Here is a 20,444-nt window from a genome sequence, read left to right on the forward strand (position 1 = left end):
GGATCCTATCATCCAATTAAGTGACCGCGATGCTGCAGATGCCGTGATCGGTATTGATCACAGCATCTGAGGGGTTAATGGCGGACATCCGCGGGATCGCGGATGTCCGCCATTACCGGCGGGTCCCTGGCTGCGATCAACAGCCGGGACCTTCCTCGCATGATCCGGGCATCGCTCCGATGCCCGTGGTTATGCTTGGGACGTAAATGTACGTCCTGGTGCGTTAAGTACCGCATCACCAGGACGTACATTTACGTCCTTCGTCGTTAAGGGGTTAAATTGGTAGGTTTCTGTCATCTAACTGCTAGCTTCACTTCCTTCTACATTTCTATTGGATTACAGTCAGGACTTTAACTTTGCCATTCAAAAACTTTAACCCCTTCCCGCTATTGGACGTATGCATACGTCCAGGCGAATTACACGTTCGCGCAAATGGACGTATGCATACGTCCAAGCGATCTCCTGCTCTGCCGCGGGCAGCGCAGGAGATCGCGGGTGGGACTCAGCTGTCAATCACAGCCGGAGTCCCACCGCAGCTGCCGGGGCCGCGATCGCGCCGGTCCCGGCAGCATTAACCCCATAGATGCCGTGATCAGTCTGATCACGGCATCTATGGTGTTTGCAGGGGGAGCACTCTCCCCCTGCCCATCAATCGCGGCGCCGCGATAAAATAAGGGGGATCGGGGGTGTCCAAGACACCCTTGATCCCCCTTGAAGAGATAGGAGTGAGGTGGCAGGGTTGCCACCCCTCCTATCCCTGCTATTGATCGGCGGAGCGGCCGACCAATAGCAGACTGGGGGCGGGGGGGTTTAAGTTCGGTTCCCCCCGCTATGCCCACCCATCGGTGTCCGGGCACAGCGGGGGGAACCGTGCAGTAGCGGCGGCGGCAATCACTTACCCGGCGGCGGCTGCGATCACGGCGGCGGTGGAGGTGAGTATGGCGCCGCGTGTCCATAGTCTGTTGCCTAGCAACATCTGCAGGGCGACAGTTTAGAGAGTGGTCTCTAAACTGTCGCCCTCCAGATGTTGCAAAACTACAACTCCCACCATGCCTTGACAGCTGTTTGCTGTGTTGGCATGCTGGGAGTTGTAGTTTTGCAAGATTTAGAGGGGTTCAGGCTAGAGATCACTGACAGTGGTCTCTAAACTGTAGCCCTCGAGATATTACAAAACTACAACTCCCAGCATGCTCAGACAGCAGTTTGCTGTCTTAGCATGCTGAGATTTGTAGTTTTGCAACATCTGGAGGGCCACAGTTTAGAGACCACTGTCAGTGATCTCCAGCCTGAACCCCTCTAAATCTTGCAAAACTACAACTCCCAGCATTCAGGAACAGCAAATGGCTGTCTCGGCATGCTGGGAGTTGTACTTGCGTGCATCCAGCTGTTGCATAACTACATCTCCCAGCATTCTCTTTGGCAATCAGTACATGCTGAGAGTTGTAGTTCTGCAACAGCTGGAGGCACACTGGTTGGGAAATACCGAGTTAGGTAATAGGTTCTATTACCTAACTCAGTATTTTCCAACCAGTGTGCCTCCAGCTGTTGCAAAACTACAACTCCCAGCATGCACGTTCTGTCAGTGCATGCTGGGAGTTGTAGTTTTGCCCCCTCCCATGTGAATGTACAGGTTACATTCACACTGGCGGCGGATTACAGTGAATTCCCTGCTTCAGGTTTGAGCTGCAGCAGCCGCAGCTCAAACTCCTAGCGGGAGACTCAGTGTAATCCGCCGTCAGTGTGAATGTAGCCTAAAAACACTACACTACACTAACATAAAATAAAGAGTAAAACACTACATATACAGACGTACACTGCCCCCCCCCCCACCCCTTCCCCCCCAATAAAAATGAAAAACGTATCCTACAGCAGTGTTTCCAAAACGGAGCCTCCAGCTGTTGCAAAACAAAAACTCCCAGCATTTCCGGACAGCCATTGACAGTCCAAGCATGCTGGGAGTTTAGCAACAGCTGGAGGCACCCTGTTTGAGAATCACTGGTGTAAAATACCCCTATGTCCACCCCTATGCAAATCCCTAATTTAGGCCTCAAATGCGCATGGCGCTCTCACTTTGGAGCCCTGTCGTATTTCAAGGCAACAGTTTAGGGCCACATATGGGGTATCGCCGTACTCGGGAGAAATTGCCTAACAAATTTTGGGGGGCTTTTTCTCCTTTTACCCCTTATTAAAAGGTAAAGTTGGGGTCTACACCAGCATGTTAGTGTAAAAAAAAAACATTTTTGTACACTAACATACTGGTGTTGCCCCATACTTTAAAATTTCACAAGCGGTAAAAGAAAAAAAGCCTCCAAAATTTGTAACGCATTTTCTCCTGAGGACGGAGATACCCCATATGTGGGCGCAAAGTGTTCTGGGGACGCACAACAAGGCTCAGAAGGGAGAGTGCACCATGTAAATTTGAGGTCTAAATTGGTGATTTGCACAGGGGTGGCTGATTTTACAGCGGTTCTGACATAAGTGCAAAACAATAAATACCCACATATGACCCCATTTTGGAAACTACACCCCTCACGGAATGTAACAAGGGGTACAGTGAGCATTTACGCCCCACAGGTGTCTGACAGATCTTTGAAACAGGGGTCTGTGAAAATGAAAAATAAAATTTTTAATTTACACAGCCCACTGTTCCAAAGATCCGTCAAATGCCAGTGGGGTGTAAATTCTCCCTGCACCCCTTATTACCTTCCGTGAGGGGTGTAGTTTTAAAAATGGGGTCACATGTGGGGGGTCCACTGTTCTGGCACCACGGGGGGCTTTGGAAATGCACATGGCCAAATTCTCTCTCCAAAAGCTCAATGATGCTCCTTCTCTTCTGAGCATTGTAGTTCGCCCCCAGTGCACTTCACGTCCACTTATTGGGTATTTCCATACTCAGAAGAGATGGGGTTACAAATTTTGGGGGGTATTTTCTGCTATTATCCCTTGTAAAAATGTAAAATTTGGGGGAAAACAAGCATTTTACATATGCAAAAGTCGTGAAACACCTGTGGGGTATTAAGGTTCACTTTACCCCTTGTTACGTTCCCCAAGGGGTCTAGTTTCCAAAATGGTATGCCATGTGTTTTTTTTTTTTCTGTCCTGGCACCATAGGTGCTTCCTAAATGCGGCATGCCCCCAGAGCAAAATTTGCTTCCAAAAAGCCAAATGTGACTCCTTCTCTTCTGAGACCTGTAGTGCGCCAGCAGAGCACTTTTCATCCCCATATTGGGTGTCTTCTGAATCGGGAGAAATTGGGCTTCAAATGTTGGGGGGTATTTTCTGCTATTACCTTTTTTAAAAATGTAAAATTTTTGCTAAACCAAGCATTTTTGGTAAAATTTTTTTTTATTTTTTTTACATATGCAAAAGTCGTGAAACACCTGTGGGGTATTAAGGTTCACTTTATCCCTTGTTCCGTTCCTCAAGGAGTCTAGTTTCCAAAATGGTATGCCATGTCGTTTTTTTTTGCTGTCCTGGCACCATAGGGGCTTCCTAAATGCGACATGCCCCCCGAGCAAAATTTGCTCTCAAAAAGCCAAATATGACTCCATCTCTTCTGAGCATTGTAGTTCGCCCGTAATGCACTTCAGGTCAACTTATGGGGTACCTTCATACTCAGAAGAGATGGGGTTACAAATTTTGGGGGATATTTTCTGCTATTAACCCTTGCAAAAATGTGAAATTTGGGGGGAAACACATTTTAGTGAAAAATTTTTATTTTTTTTTTACATATGCAAAAGTCATGAAACACCTGTGGGGTATTAAGGATCACTTAATTCCTTTTTACGTTCCTCAAGGGGTCTAGTTTCCAAAATGGTATGCCATGTTTTTTTTATTTGCTGTTTTGGCACCATAGGGGCTTCCTAAATGCAACATGCCGCCAAAAAACCATTTCAGAAAAACGTACTCTCCAAAATCCCCTTGTCGCTCCTTCGCTTCTGAGCCCTCTACTGCGCCCGCCGAACAATTTACATAGACATATGAGGTATGTGCTTACTCGAGAGAAATTGGGCTACAAATTCAAGTATAAATTTTATCCTTTTACCCCTTGTAAAAATTCAAAAATTGGGTCTACAAGAACATGCAAGTGTAAAAAATGAAGATTTTGAATTTTCTCCTTCACTTTGCTGCTTTTCCTGTGAAACACCTAAAGGGTTAAAACACTTACTGAATGTCATTTTGAATACTTTGGGGGGTGCAGTTTTTGTAATGGGGTCATTTATGGGGTATTTCTAATATGAAGACCCTTCAAATCCACTTCAAACCTGAACTGGTCCATGAAAAATAGCGAGTTTGAAAATTTTGTGAAAAATTGTGAAATTGCTGCTGAACTTTGAAGCCCTCTGGTGTCTTCCAAAAGTAAACACTTGTCAATTTTATGATGAAAATATAAAGTAGACATATTGTATATGTGAATCCCAAAAAAATAATATTTGGAATATCCATTTTCCTTACAAACAGAGAGCTTCAAAGTTAGAAAAATGCAAAATTTTCAATTTTTTCATCAAATTTTGGGATTTTTCACCAAGAAAGGATGCAAGTTACCACAAAAATTTACCACTATGTTAAAGTAGAATATGTCACGAAAAAACAATCTCGGAATCAGATTGATAAGTAAAAGCATTCCAGAGTTATTAATGTTTAAATTGACAGTGGTCAGATGTGCAAAAAAGGGCTGCGTCCTAGAGGTGAAAATGGGCTGTGTCCTTAAGGGGTTAAAGGGAATGTGTCATCAAAAAATTACCTTGTTTAAATCAAGTTTTTATGTAATACTTAAGAATTCTAGATTTTTTTTTCTAAATTTTCCATTTTACAATTTAGGACATAAAGTTATCTTGAAAACTTGCTGTTTTCATTCTGACTACTAGGCCTTATATTAAAAGGGGTACTCCGGTGAAAACCTTTTTTCTTTTAAATCAACTGGTGGCAGAAAGTTAAACATATTTGTAAATTACTTCTATTAAAAAATCTTAATCCTTCCAGTACTTATTAGCTCCTGAATGCTACAGAGGAAATTCCTTTCTTTTTAGAACACTGATGAGATCACGAACACAGTGCTCTCTGCTGACATCTCTGTCCATTTTAGCAACCATGCATAGCAGATGTATGCTAAGGGCAGCATGGTGGCTCAGTGGTTAGCACTGCTACCTTGCAGTGCTGGGGACTTGGGTTCAAATCCCACTAAGGACAAAAATAAATAAAGCGTTATTATTATTATTATAATAACATCAGCAGAGAACTGTGGTCGTGAGGTCATCAGAGAGCATTCCAAAAAGAAAAGAATTTCCTCTGTAGTATTCAGCAGCTAATAAGTACAGGAAGGATTACGATTTTTTAATAGAAGTAATTTACAAATATGTTTAACTTTCTGCCACCAGTTGATTTAAAAGAAAAAAAGGTTTTCACCGGAGTACCCCTTTAAGCTGAGAGCAGTGTCCTACTTATAGACAGGATCCACATAAAGATCAGACTTTGATACATGCCTGTTCTTTTAATAGAACACGTCACCCATTTACACCTGATTGTTATCCCATTGAAAACATGACACTAATTTAACCTCCAATTATCTGCTGGCCATTTTTACTACGATTTTGGTCATTTTCCATAAAGAAGCAACAAAAAAGCACACGGTACAACCACAGTACCGCTAATAAAACACTGATTGTGAACAGAGCCCAAATGTTTACATACTTTTGCCACAGGTACTCTGATATTAGATCACTTTATATAAATAACCAAGTCTAGCATTTTTAACCTTGTGTGAAAAAGAGGATTGTGTGTACTCACTGTAGACACTTTCTCATTGTCTTCATTGGGGGAAACAGGAACCATGGAGATATGCTTAGGCCACTAGGAGGCTAAAACTAAGTTAAAAAGTTGGTTCCTCAGCAGGATATACCCACCCAGTGCCACTGAGCTTAAAGGGGTACTCCGGTGGAATTTTATTATTTTTTTTAAATCAACTGGTGCCAGAAAGTCCAACAGATTTGTAAATTACTTCTATTAAAAAATCTTAAAAGGAAAACAGTCACTTGTTTTCTCCTGCACTATACACAGGTACTGGTGGATAGTGCGGGAGATGCTGATTAAAATGAGCCCTACCTTGTCCGGATCTGCACCGCTGTTCTCCCGCAATTGTAGTTTTATTATCTGTTGAAATCTTACTGTAACTGGCACGGGCGGGGCTTCGGCGCTTAACTGGCACTGACGTCAGCGCCGCTTATGAATATTCATCCCCCCTCCCCCTCCGGACAAGGTAGGGCTCATTTTAATGAGCGTGATGGCTTCGTGCGAAAACGCGTTTGGGGTAGGAGGTGAGAGGTACTCCAGGAGTGCACTGGTCATATATTGTACATTGTTTGCATGATCCTTGAATATGATATTTATTGTGTGCGTTCCTGCATTCTATTCCTTTGATCTGTACTGCTAACATAGTTTTTCTGCTGCTTGAGATAGCATCATATGTCTCTGGTAATTTTTATTTAGCACGATATTTACTTTTTATGATTACTCAATCCAGCCCTTAACATAGAGCATGGTTTATGCCTCCCTAGGCATTTTTCATCTTGTACCTATATTTAGTCCCTATTCAATTAGGACTTTTCACAGTGCCCTCATTCTCCTCTCTTCTACCGGAGTCTTTGTGGTACCTTTACATGATAAATGTCTTTTAAGTGTTTTTAACATTTGTGATCTCAATAAAATGTATTCAATTTTTTGATAACTTACAAATCTGTTTAACTGTCTGGCATTACTTGATTAAAAAAAAAAAGTTTTCCACCGGAGTACCCCTTTAACCAGTTGGTCACAGAGAAGTAGAAGAAGCCAAACAAAAGAAAGTTGTCGGAAGAGGTTTTTTTTTCTGGTGTTCTTCAAACAGGCAAACAACCACCAGACATGGTTAATGAGTGAAAGCCGTCTCCCCCAATGAAGGCTATGTGAAAGAGATTTTATTGTGGGTAAAAAAAACAGATGGCCGCCCAGCCGCTTGCTGTACAAGCAACCACCCTGACCTTAGGTGGTCATTAGGAGTGGCGGAAAGAACAAGTCCGAAGTCTTAGGGTCCTGGAGGTGGAAGGGTTCCCTGATAGCCATGATTAGGTCGTTTACCATATCGAACAGATAGGATAACTGTTCAGAATCTGAGGTCGGGAGGGTATCAGAATCTGAAAGCTTATTGGGAGACCGGGAGTACACCACTAGGGATCAGGAGCAGTGAAACAAGACAGGAGCTCACTCTGGGGACCCAGCGGAAGACCCAGATGATACGACCCTAGGGTGCTTGCAAGACCCTAGGGCTGGCGACCAACCCGGCAAGTCAGAGTCTAAGAGGAAAGCAGTTGAGTGGAGTTCTCCAGGGTAAAAACCATGGCTTGAGAAGTCCACGCTAGGTCAAAGATAGACCATGACAGGGAACTGGCCCACACTGGGGGTGGATAAAAGAACAGATGGTGCAAGATGGGACCCTGGTCAGCATATAGGCTGGGCCAAACAACCACATTGCAGGAAGAGCAACAGGGCTCAGCAGAACAGTCAGGCATCTTGGTCATATTAACTGTGCAGGAATAGTCGGCCTGAAGGTGTGAGAAATTCGGGCCTGAAGTCGAACCTACTGGTGAGAAAAAGACAAGAAGAGGAGGACCTAGCATAACATGCTGAGACAGCTTGCCTAGGTTTCTGTGTCTGGTAGAGAAGCTGTACAAAAACAATCTCCCAGAGGCTCCAGGGTAATATTATATGAACACAACTGAGGGAAACAAAACCCTCAGACTAATCCCCAAACTAAGATGCCCCCCAAAAACGTATCTTATTCCTAAATTTTTATTAAGCTCCTTAGAACATTAAAACCCAATAAGTGCAAACTATGTTAAAAACACAGAGTGCCTTCGATCCTGTGCAACTGCACTATTGATTCAGTGAGTGATTATACATCTCTCCCTATATCACCATATGTACGCTGATTACTATTATAGTCTGGTGACAGCGATCCCGTAGTGGAGAGACAAGCACTCAACTGTGAAATTTCTACTGTAAGTAAGGAGATCGGGCACTCTGCTAGTTAAAACAACAATGTTAGCCTGTCCAACGTTTCACCGATGAAGTTGGCTTTATCAAGGACAATGCTAATGCCGGTGTTTGCGTCTGCTGGCCCTTATATGGTCTCGGTTCCACATCACATCCTGTGCGTCTATTAGCCAATCAGTGACCATTGTTCTTGTTGTCGTAAGAACACGCGCATGTTTGAATACTTAGTAGTTTTCAGCATCACGCTTCTATTGTGCGCATGATTTTGGACTTAGACAAAATTCTCTGCCATCCACCCATATGAGCTATTGTGCATGATTCTGGACTTAGACTGATTTCTCCTGTATTCGCAGGCATTGGAGTGCATGATATCAGGCTTAAGAAAGTTCTCAATGCTCAGACGTGCATGTGTCCTCTATGGTATGCCTGCATAGGTGCTGATGCTTATGTGGTTATACTTAGATGGTTGCCAATATTCTGATCCACCTATATCCTCTAAATATATAGATATTAATTATAGCATATTTTTCAGATCTTTAAAGGACTTCTTATGTGGTCCCATGCGCTGATGCAAATAGTGCTGTGTTGCAGAATTTTTAAGTACCGACCTGCGCATATCTTGTATGATCCCCTGTGCTGATGTACATAATGCTGTTCCATGAAGACATCAATGTGCCAATCCTGCACATATCTTGTATGTTCCCATGTATTATTGTACATGGTACCGTACTAGGGGGAATTTCTGTGTGCCAACCAGCACATATGCGCATATAACGGGACCTAGAGAGATTTGCCAATATATGTACCTGCTTGGTACTCTGGTATTGATTTTCTGTACATATCATCTGAGAATAGAATGGCTGATATCACTGTCATAACAATTTGTTTCCTATATTGCTGAATACATATACATTAACAATTTGTTATTATTTATCTATATCCATAGTTGATTGTATATTTTATAGTATTGTTATTGTAGTTTTAGGTTTATTATAGGTACATTATAATGTTACTGCACGTTGTGCGGTTACTTTATATATATTTTATAGTATGGTTATTGTAGTTTTAGATATATTATAAGAACATTATAATGTTACTGAACCTTGTGTGGTTACTTTATATTACTAATACCGTTGTACTCTCTCTATAGATTACTTTTACATAGACTCTTACAGATGATCTTCCTTTGGTAAGTATGTCATTTTTATATCGATTTGTAAAATTCATTAATTCAGAAGTTATAACTACTTATCCATACTGTATAAATTATGTTTTAATTATCAGTATCCTAAATTTTAGCATGTAAATATCAAGTGTATTAGTAAAAAAGTCTGATCATAATGTTTTCATTTTATTGGCATCGTCTGCAATTATAGGTGACATATATTAGATAAAGGATAGGATGTGAAAAATGGATGAGATCCAAGTTATGATGGACACATTTTCTGCCTTAAGATTATCTTCATTTGGGTAAATGGTGTCATAAATCAAAGTTTATTCCAAGAATGCCGAAAAGGAGAAGAAGCCCTCATTGAGTCCATTCGGATTTCTGCTATTTAGCCTATAAATCCATTTAGCTTCTTCTTTGAGGAACATTTTATCAATGTTGCCCTTCCTTGGGCCATATGTCAATTGTCTAAGGCCCCAATATCTTATGCTCTCAAGTTTGTTCTGATGTATTAGTCTCACATGTTTTGCCAGAGGGACATCAAGCCCAGTTCTAATCGTACTAATATGTTTGCTGATACGTTTTCTCAATTCTTGTGTTGTTTTACCAATATATACAAGAGGGCAGGGACACATTGCCACATAAATGACGTTTTTAGTGCTACAATTTATGAACTGTCTAATTTCATATTGCCTGCCATCCGGTGGATTGGTAAAGAGTTTAGTCTTTGGCATAAATCTACAGGAAACACAATGTCCGCATGGGTACGAATCGTTGGGTGGTTAAGGTAGCCATGTTTCATTCTGTTGTGTTTCTGTATTGTGGTGGCTGTGAACCAGAAGGTCACGTAGGTTGGCCCCTCTCCTGTATGTTATATTGGGGCCATCTCCTAATACTTCCCATAAGTCCGGGTCTGATTTAAGGACCTCCCAATGTCTTCTCATGATCTGAGTGACTATTAGTATATCCGTCAAACGTACCAATACATCTTATGATCTTGTTCTGGGTATTCATAGTTGATTTTTTGTCATTCAGAAGTTCGGATCTATTAGAGTTGACTGCTCTGAAAAATGCCTTTCGCATGTGCTTTTTAGGATAGCCCCTTTCGATAAAGCTGGCCATTAGGTTGTTACTTTCCTTCATAAAATTGATCTCAGAACAATTCCTCCTTGCTCTTAGGTATTGCCCAATGGGAATGCCTCTTTTTAACGAATTGGGGTGCCAACTGCTCCAATGAAGCAGACTGTTGGTGGATGTTGGCTTTCTATAGATGTTAGTTTGAACCCTCAGGTTATCATCAATGTAAATAGATAAATCTAAGAAATTAATAGATTTGCCCCCTTCCTCGGCAGTAAACTTCATCCCAATTTGGTTATCATTGAGCTTTGTGACAAATTCACGAAATAAAACAACATCCCCATCCCAAAAAATTTAAATGACATCAATGTATCTCCCCCAAAAAGAAATGTGCTCCGTGTAAAGTGAAAAAACATCATCACCAAAAACAAAAGTGCGTTCCCACCACCCAAGAAACAGATTAGCAAAAGTAGGTGCACATGTAGTCCCCATAGCGGTACCCTTTATCTGTTGATAGAGGGTACCCCCAAAAAGAAAAAAGTTGTGTGTAAGTACAAAGTGAAGTAAGGATGGGACAATGTGATTGTGCTTGTCAAATAATCTACTGCGTCTATTGAGGAAAGTGCTTATAGCGGTGATTCCTAATTGGTGATCTATGCTGCTGTAGAGACTTTCCACATCCAGACTCATAAGATGAGTGGTGTCAGTGACCGTGAGATCATTAATTTTATTAACTGTGTCCTTAGTGTCCTAAGTGTCCTTAGTGGTAGAGAAGCTGCGCACACAGGAGTTGTCTTAAAGGGAGGGACAAGTGGCCAAGGAGCTAATAGGCTGAGGTTAGGGGGGGAGTGCCATGGCACGCTACTTGCTCATTGGCAGAGGGAAAGGGGCAGGGCAATGTCAGCCTCCATGAAAAGGTTGCTTCAAAGGACTAAAGTAATGAAGAGCCAGCCAAATGGACTTGCCTATCTCCAGCAGCAGCTGAACAGCCAAAGCTGTAAGGAAGAGTGGTGAGCAGGAAGAGGAGACCGCAGGTAAGAGGAAGTCCCAGAAAGAAAGGAGACCAAAGGGATAGGAGGGATTCTGGAGAGAAAGACTGGGGGCAATGCTACTGACCCTATGAGATCTTTAGCTGGCTGAGGCCACTCAGGATCAGCAACAGTGTATGAGTAAGCCTGGAGCATTTTCATGTCATGTTACACGTGTCTGGGCTCAATAATTGAAATGACAAAACAGACCAAACCTGGAAATAGTTATGCATATTTTCCACATGGTTGCACAGTGGGTTCAATAGTCCAACAATTACTTCGGCCACTTCTTTTGGTGTTCTTTGACACAGATGTGTGAACTCTATGGTCTTCGTGTCCTTCACCTACATAAAAAGAGACATCAGTAATTAACACCAGTTCTTTTTCGATTGGATGTTACTAGAAATGTATCATTTATCATTCATAATTTGAGCATGGTATCACAGTAAACAGAGAGAACATGCTATCAAGCTAATTTTTTTAGGAGAAAAAAACAAAAACTTTATGTACTACAATCAGGGTATCCACGTGTATATTCTATAAAGACTGCTTCATTGTATTATAAAAAGTATGTGTAACCAGTGTCTACATACAGTACCAGTGGCACTTATTCTATGTACCATAGCAGTGGGCTATATATCATATATATACATACTACTGCAATATTATATAGAATCGTTACAACGAACTGTATATACTAATAGCACTCTATGGCAGTCCACAGAGTACCGTATTTATCGGCGTATAACACGCACTTTTTAAGCTAAAATTTTTAGCCTAAAGTCTATGTGCATGTTATACGCTGATAAGCCGCTGCAGTTCAATTATTTAAAGTGGGCGCTTTAAATCAATGAACTGCAGCGGCTTTGCAGGTGCATAGACAGCCAGCGCTGCCGGCTTCTCTGCCACTGCCTGCCCTGGGGTCTAGAGCCCTGCTGCCGGCCCTTCTCTCCCCCTGGCTATCGGCGCCGCTGCCCGTTCTGTCCCCCTGACTATCGGTGCCGGCGCCCCATTGCCGGCGCAGATAGCCAGGGGGAGAGAAGGGGCAGCGGCACCCGTTGCCTCCCCCCATCCCCGGTTGCATAATTACCTGTTGCCGGGGTCGGGTCCACGCTGCTTCAGGCCTCCGGTGTGCGTCCCCTGCGTTGTTGCTATGCGCTGCACGGCGCATGACGTCAGTGCACCGCGCCATGCAGTGCATAGCAACGACGCAGGGGATGCACACCGGAGGCCTGAAGCAGCGCGGACCCGACCCCGGTAACAGCGACGGCCTCTCTCCCACTGCCTTTCCTGGGGGTGTATCGGGGTATACACGCGCACCCTCATTTTACCATGGATATTTGGGTAAAAAACTTTTTTTACCCAAATATCCTTGGTAAAATGAGGGTGCGTGTTATAGGCCAGTGCGTGGTATACCCCGATAAATACGGTATATGCTACATATCATGCATGCCATAATATAGTAGCAACCTATAGAACATATATACAATGGCTACTAAAAGGTATTCGCCCTCCTTAGCATTATTCCTGTTTTGTTTCATTACAACCTTGAATAAAAATGAATTTTAATTTAGATTTTTATGCAATGGACCTGAAAGAGTTGTGCAACTGGTTACTGTGGAAATTAAACAAATAAGTAAAGCAAAAATAAAAACCATCTCGTGCGCATTTAGTTTCTCAGAAGTTCCACTTGCGTGCTTGGACCTGTGCAACTTTGTTATCTGTCCAGCAGCAAAAACAGATATGGTCCAAAAATGACCTGACCAGAGTTACTAGCTGATTCCATCCGACTCATTGAAATGAATAGGATATGGCACAAGTACGCCATTTCCACCATTCTGTTGGATCCGGCTGCCATATCCCCAAATCGTGATGTGAATTCAGCCTATGTATATTCTTAAAGCGGACTTGTCAGTAGGAAAGCAGGGGTGTAAATAAGCACATGGCTAGGATAGGGCTAGTCTTTAGGATTCCAGGCATACCTTTTTATCTCTAAAGTCCTCTTCAAAGCAGAGATATAAGCCTTTTTGTTATGATGAAAATAAGGCTCAAAAGCCCAGGGGGGTATGCCCCAGTCCAATAAGAGCCCAGGTAAGTCCAGCTGATGTCATCTTTGTCAGTCAAACAGGGTAGGCGAATGCACGTAAGTCAGTAGGTGGTGATAAAGACGATATGGGCTGTACTTACTTGGGCTCTTGATGTGCAGGGGATGGTTCCCGTGGGCTTTGGTGCCTCATTTGCATAATGACAAAAAGGTATAAGCCTTAATAAGTTGTTTATCTGCTAACAGGTCAGTCTAGCCAGGCTTCTGGTGCCAGAACAAGAGCGTGAATTTACCCGAGTTGAAAGGCACAGTATGTAAATCAGGCAGAGAACAAGAGGAAAATCCAGCTCCCAAGGTGCAAGTGCAATAAAACTTAACGTTTACTTCTTCCAATTAAAAATAAAATTCCGTGGTGGAAGTGAGTGGTGACATGTCACTCTAAAATCGTAGTGAAACGCCGACGCGTTTCGAGCATAAGCTCTTAGTTATGGCAGTGATATTACCATAATGAGGGGTTTTAAATACACATTTGCAAATAACACAAACCCCCTTTCAGATACGCCCACTGGTCTCTGCAGCTGGAACTGACATCAAGTTCCCAATACAGGTGCAACATGATTACTTACTCTCCCAGCCTGTTGAATGACCAAGATACGTACAAGAATTCCAAACAAAGCTACTTGACGTACAATGTGAATACACATTAAAAAATATATATGTATAAACGTTCACAGGACTTCATATTTCTCTCTATAGTATAAAGCCAATCATATCCAAAAAGTTTGTTGCACAAAATAAAACTCAAGAAACATACCGTATATACTCGAGTATAAGCCGACCCGAGTATAAGCCGAGACCCCTAATTTCAACCCAAAATCCCAGGAAAAGTTATTGACTCGAGTATAAGCCTAGGGTGGGAAATACCTCATCCCCCCCCCTGTCATCATCCAGACCCGTCATTAACATCCTCATCATCCCCTTGTCATCATCCCACACATCCCCCCTTCATCATCCCCTTGTCATCATCCCACACATCCCCTTATCATCCCACACATCCCCCCTTCATCATCCCCTTGTCATCATCCCACACATCCCCCCTTCATCATCCCACACATCCCCTTGTCATCATCCCACACATCCCCCCTTCATCATCCCCTTGTCATCATCCCACACATCCCCTTATCCCACACATCCCCCCTTCATCATCCCCTTGTCATCATCCCACACATCCCCTTATCCCACACATCCCCCCTTCATCATCCCCTTGTCATCATCCCACACATCCCCCCTTCATCATCCCCTTGTCATCATCCCACACATCCCCTTATCATCCCACACATCCCCCCTTCATCATCCCCTTGTAATCATCCCACACCCCCCCCTTCATCATCCCCACCCCCCTTCATCATCCCCACACCCCCCCCCCCTTCATCATCCTCTTCTCATCATTCGCCCTCAGTGGTCTTCAACCTGCGGACCTCCAGAGGTTTCAAAACTACAACTCCCAGCAAGCCCGGGCAGCCATCGGCTGTCCGGGCTTGCTGGGAGTTGTAGTTTTGAAACCTCCGGAGGTCCGCAGGTTGAAGACCACTGCGGCCTTCAACCTGCGGACCTCCAGAGGTTTCAAAACTACAACTCCCAGCAAGCCCGGGCAGCCATCGGCTGTCCGGGCTTGCTGGGAGTTGTAGTTTTGAAACCTCCGGAGGTCCGCAGGTTGAAGACCACTGCGGCCTTCAACCTGCGGACCTCCAGAGGTTTCAAAACTACAACTCCCAGCAAGCCCGGGCAGCCATCGGCTGTCCGGGCTTGCTGGGAGTTGTAGTTTTGAAACCTCCGGAGGTCCGCAGGTTGAAGACCACTGCGGCCTTCAACATGCGGACCTCCAGAGGTTTCAAAACTACAACTCCCAGCAAGCCCGGGCAGCCATCGGCTGTCCGGGCTTGCTGGGAGTTGTAGTTTTGAAACCTCCGGAGGTCCGCAGGTTGAAGACCACTGCGGCCTTCAACATCATCCAGCCCCCTCTCACCCCCTTTAGTTCTGAGTACTCACCTCCGCTCGGCGCTGGTCCGGTCCTGCAGGGCTGTCCGGTAAGGAGGTGGTCCGGTGAGGAGGTGGTCCGGGCTGCTATCTTCACCGGGGGCGCCTCTTCTCCGCGCTTCCGGCCCGGAATAGAGCCGTTGCCTTGACAACGACGTATCTGCGTCGTTGTCAAGGCAACGTGACTATTCTGAGGCCGGGCCCGAAGCGCTTAGAAGAGGCCTCCCCGGTGAAGATAGCAGCCCGGACCACCTCCTCACCGGACAGCCCTGCAGGACCGGACCAGCGCCGAGCGGAGGTGAGTACTCAGAACTAAAGGGGGTGAGAGGGGGCTGGATGATGTTGAAGGCCGCAGTGGTCTTCAACCTGCGGACCTCCGGAGGTTTCAAAACTACAACTCCCAGCAAGCCCGGACAGCCGATGGCTGCCCGGGCTTGCTGGGAGTTGTAGTTTTGAAACCTCTGGAGGTCCGCAGGTTGAAGACCACTGCGGGTGGGGGAGTTCACTCGAGTATAAGCCGAGGGGGGTGTTTTCAGCACGAAAAATCGTGCTGAAAAACTCGGCCTATACTCGAGTATATACGGTACACAGCATGAAAACCCACATTTTAATTACTACACAACTGTGAACCCACGCCAACGTGTAAACTCAGACGAAACATTCCTTCAGTAATATATGTAAATGATACATGTGGGGCACTCATTTTAATTTTAACTTCAAACAATTGTGCAAAAAATTGTGACAGATTTACGCGAAACATAATTTATTGATAAATCATGCTACCTTCCTAATTTAAATATGTGCGATCTGTCCCAGCAACTTTATCGGTGTTTGACACAACATGCAAAGTTGGCATCTATACATATTGTACCATTGCGCATTTTAGGGGATTTACAGTAAAGAATTACTTTTAAAGTTTACATCAGTGCTGAAGGAAGCCTCTCTTTCTTCAATGAAAAAAAAACTGTTTAAAAAAGACATGTATGCACCACTTTTGCTTTAACCCCTTAAGGACGCAGACAATTTAATTTTAAATTTTTTTAATTTTAATTTTGGAAGTTTTCGTTTTCACGCCGTACAATTTACGGTAAAAATCACATGTGTTCTTTATTCTTTGGGTCAATACGATTAAAAGGATACCCATGATAACTGTTGTGCAAACTTTTTAACCAAATTAGTACGTTTGAAATCCCCATATTTTGAAGACCTATATTTTTCATTTTTCTGTATAAGCGGCGGTGTGAGGGCTCATTTTTTGTGCCGTGATCTGTACTTTTTATTGATACCATATTTGCATATATAGAAATTTTAATCCATTTTTTATTTAAAAAAATTGTAATAAAATGTTATTAACCCCTTCAGGACCAAGCCCATTTTGGCCTTAAGGACCAGAGCGTTTTTTGCACATCTGACCACTGTCACTTTAAACATTAATAACTCTGGAATGCTTTTAGTTATCATTCTGATTCCGAAATTGTTTTTTCGTGACATATTCTACTTTAACATGGTGGTAAGTTTTTGTGGTAACTTGCATCCTTTCCATGTGAAAAATCCTAAAATTTGATGAAAAATTTGAAAATTTTGCATTTTTCTAACTTTGAAGCTCTCTGCTTGTAAGGAAAATGTATATTACAAATAAAAAAATTTTTTATTCACATATACAATATGTCTACTTTATGTCTGCATCATAAAAGTGACGAGTTTTTACTTTTGGAAGACACCAGAGGGCTTCAAAGTTCAGCAGCAATTTTTCAATTTTTCACAAAATTTTCAAACTCACTATTTTTCAGGGACCAGTTCAGGTTTGAAGTGGATTTGAAGGGTCTTCATATTAGAAATACCCCATTATAAAAACTGCACCCCCAAAGTATTCAAAAGGACATTCAGTCATCATTTTAACCCTTTAGGTGTTTCACAGGAATAGAAGCAAAGTGAAGGAGAAAATTCACAATCTTCATTTTTTACACTCCCATGTTCTTGTAGACCCAATTTTTGAATTTTTACAAGGGGTAAAAGGAGAAAATGTATACTTATATTTGTAGCCCGATTTCTCTCGAGTAAGCACATACCTCATATGTCTATGTAAAGTGTTCGGCGGGCGCAGTAGAGGGCTCAGAAGGGAAAGAGCGATAAGGGGATTTTGGAGAGTACGTTTTTCTGAAATGGTTTTTGGGGGGCATGTTGCATTTAGGAAGCCCCTATGGTGCCAGAACAGCAAAAAACCCTCACATGGCATACCATTTTGGAAACTAGACCCCTTGAGGAACATAACAAGGAATAAAGTGAGCCTTAATACCCCACAGGTGTTTCACGACTTTTGCATATGTAAAAAAAAATATATATTTTTTCACTAAAATGTGTGTTTCCCCCCAAATTTCACATTTTTCCAAGGCTTAATAGCAGGAAATACCCCCCAATATTTGTAACCCCTTCTCTTCTGAGTATGGAGGTACCCCATAAGTTGACCTGAAGTGCACTATGGGCGAACTACAATGCTCAGAAGAGAAGGAGTCATATTTGGCTTTTTGAGAGCAAATTTTGCTCTCGCATATCGCATTTAGGAAGCCCCTATGGTGCCAGGACAGCAAAATAACCCCCACATGGCATACCATTTTGGAAACGAGACCCCTTGAGGAACGTAACAAGGGATACAGTGAGCATTTGCCCCCCACTGGTGTCTGACAGATCTTTGGAACAGTGGGCTGTACAAGTTTTTATTTTCACGGACCACTGTTCCAAAGATCTGTCAGACACCTGTGGGGGGTAAATTCTCACTGCACCCCTCATTACATTCTGTGAGGGGTGTCGTTTCCGAAATGGGGTCACATGTTTTTTTTTTTTTTTTTGCGTTTGTCAAAACCGCTGTAACAATCAGCCACCCCTGTGCAAATCACCTCAAATGTACATGGTGCACTCTCCCTTCTGGGCCTTGTTGTGCGCCCCCAGAGGACTTTACGCCCACATATGGGGTATCTCCGTAGTCGGGAGAAATTGCGTTACAAATTTTGGGGGGCCTTTTTCCCTTTTACCTCTTGTGAAAATGTAAAGTATAGGGCATCATCAGCATGTTAGTGTAAAAAATTTAATTTTTTTACACTAACATTCTGGTGTAGACCCCAACATTTCCTTTTCATGAAGGGTTAAAGAAGAAAAAGCCCCCCAAACCTTGTAACGCAATTTCTCCCGAGTACGGCGATACCCCATATGTGACCCTAAACTGTTGCCTTGAAATACGACAGGGCTCCAAAGTGAGAGCGCTGTGCGCATTTGAGGCCTAAATTAGGGATTTGCATAGGGGTGGACATAGGGGTATTCTACGCCAGTGATTCCCAAACAGGGTGCCTCCAGCTGTTGCAAAACTACCAGCATGCGTGGACAGTCAACGGCTGTCCGGCAATACTGGGAGTTGTTGTTTTTCAACAGCTGGAGGCTCTGCTTTGGAAACAGTGGCGTACCGGACGTTCTTATTGGGGGAGGGGGGCTGTGTAAGGGTATGTGTATATGAAGTGTTTTTAACTTTTTATTTTATTTTGTGTTAGTGTAGTGTAGTGTTTTTAGGGTACAGTCACATGGGCGGGGGATTACAGCGAGTTTCCCGACGCAAAATTTGCTGCATCTCAAGATGAGAGAAACCCACTGTAAAAGCCTCGCCCATGTGAATGTACCCTGTACATTCACGGGGGGGGGGTGCACCAGCTGTTGCAAAGCCACAACTCCCAGCATGCATGGTCTGTTAGTGCATGCTGGGAGTTATAGTTTTGCAACAGCTGGAAGAGCACAGATTGGAGACCATTATACAATGGTCTCCAAACTGGGGCCCTCCAGATGTTGCAAAACTACAACTCCCAGCATGCATGGTCTGTTAGTGCATGCTGGGAGTTATAGTTTTGCAACAGCTGGAGGCACACAGGTTAGGAAACACTGAGTTAGAAACAATGTTTCCCAACCAGTGTGTCTCCAGTTGTTGCAAAACTACAACTCCCAGCATGCCCAGACAGCTGAAGGGCATGCTGGGAGTTGTAGTTCGGCAAAATCTGAAGGGCCAGATGTTGCTGAACTAAAACTCCCAGCATGCCTGGACAGTCAGTGCATGCTGGGAGTTGTAGTTTTGCAACAGCTGGATGAGCACAGATTGGAGACCATTATACAATGGTCTCCAAACTGGGGCCCTCCAGATGTTGCAAAACTACAACTCCCAGCATGCCCAGACAGCCAAAGGCTGTCTAGGCATGCTGGGAGTTGTAGTTTTCAGACTCCTAGAAGCAGCAGTGAAGATCTTCACTGCTGCTTCTGAGGACCATACACTCACCTGCCGGTCCCGCGCTGCTCCTCGGTCCCGCCGCTGGATCAGGTAAGTCTGCCGGTCCCCTGATGTCCCCCCCCCCCCTATGCTGCAGGTCCCGAGCGACCCCCTGCAGCCATCGTCCCCCGTTCTGCCCGACTTCCAGGGGCGGGCAGTGCGGGGGATCTGAACTTTCACCCCAGATCACTGTGATTGGTCCACAGGGACCAATCACAGTGATCGCTGACCAGGACCATCAATGGATGGTCCTGGGGGTGAAGCAGAAGTTGTCCCCTGCTGGAAACAGCGGGACTTCTGCCAGTTAACCCGTGCGATGCTGCGCATCGCCGGGTTAACTGAATGTCATTTATAAACGCCGGGATGCGCGAACGCACTGCACAACCCGGCGTTTATATATGACATTCTGCGGGAAGGGGTTAAAAAGCAGCTATTTTTGACTTTTTTTATTTTTACGTTTACGCCATTCACCGTACGGTATCATTAACATTTTATTTTAATAGTTCAGATATTTACGCATGCGGCGATACCAAATATGTATATAAAATATTTTTTTCCCTATTTTGGGGGTGAAATAGGGAAAATGGGACAATTTATGTTTTTATTTGGGGAGGGGGTTTTTCAAATTTTTTTTACTTTTATTTTTACACTTTAATAGTCCCCATAGGGGACTATTTAGAGCAATCACTCGACTGATAATACTGATCAGTGCTATGTATAGGATATAGCACTGATCAGCATTATCGCTCATCTTCTGCTCTGGTC

At 43.7% G+C, this 20,444-nt stretch overlaps 1 protein-coding gene across 4 annotated transcripts in view; it reads right to left on the bottom strand.

Annotated features, from left to right (window-relative positions):
* FANCD2 (FA complementation group D2) overlaps window positions 1–20,444 on the bottom strand; it is a 165,435-nt gene that overhangs the window by 42,960 nt on the left and 102,031 nt on the right. For all 4 annotated transcript variants that reach the window (XM_056525269.1, XM_056525270.1, XM_056525271.1 and 1 more), the window contains one exon: window positions 11,514–11,642. In XM_056525269.1, coding sequence (XP_056381244.1) covers window positions 11,514–11,642 — 129 coding nt within the window. The remainder of the gene's footprint in view (window positions 1–11,513; window positions 11,643–20,444) is intronic.

The sequence above is a fragment of the Hyla sarda genome, chromosome 6 (assembly GCF_029499605.1).
Source record: "Hyla sarda isolate aHylSar1 chromosome 6, aHylSar1.hap1, whole genome shotgun sequence".
NCBI lineage: Eukaryota > Metazoa > Chordata > Amphibia > Anura > Hylidae > Hyla > Hyla sarda.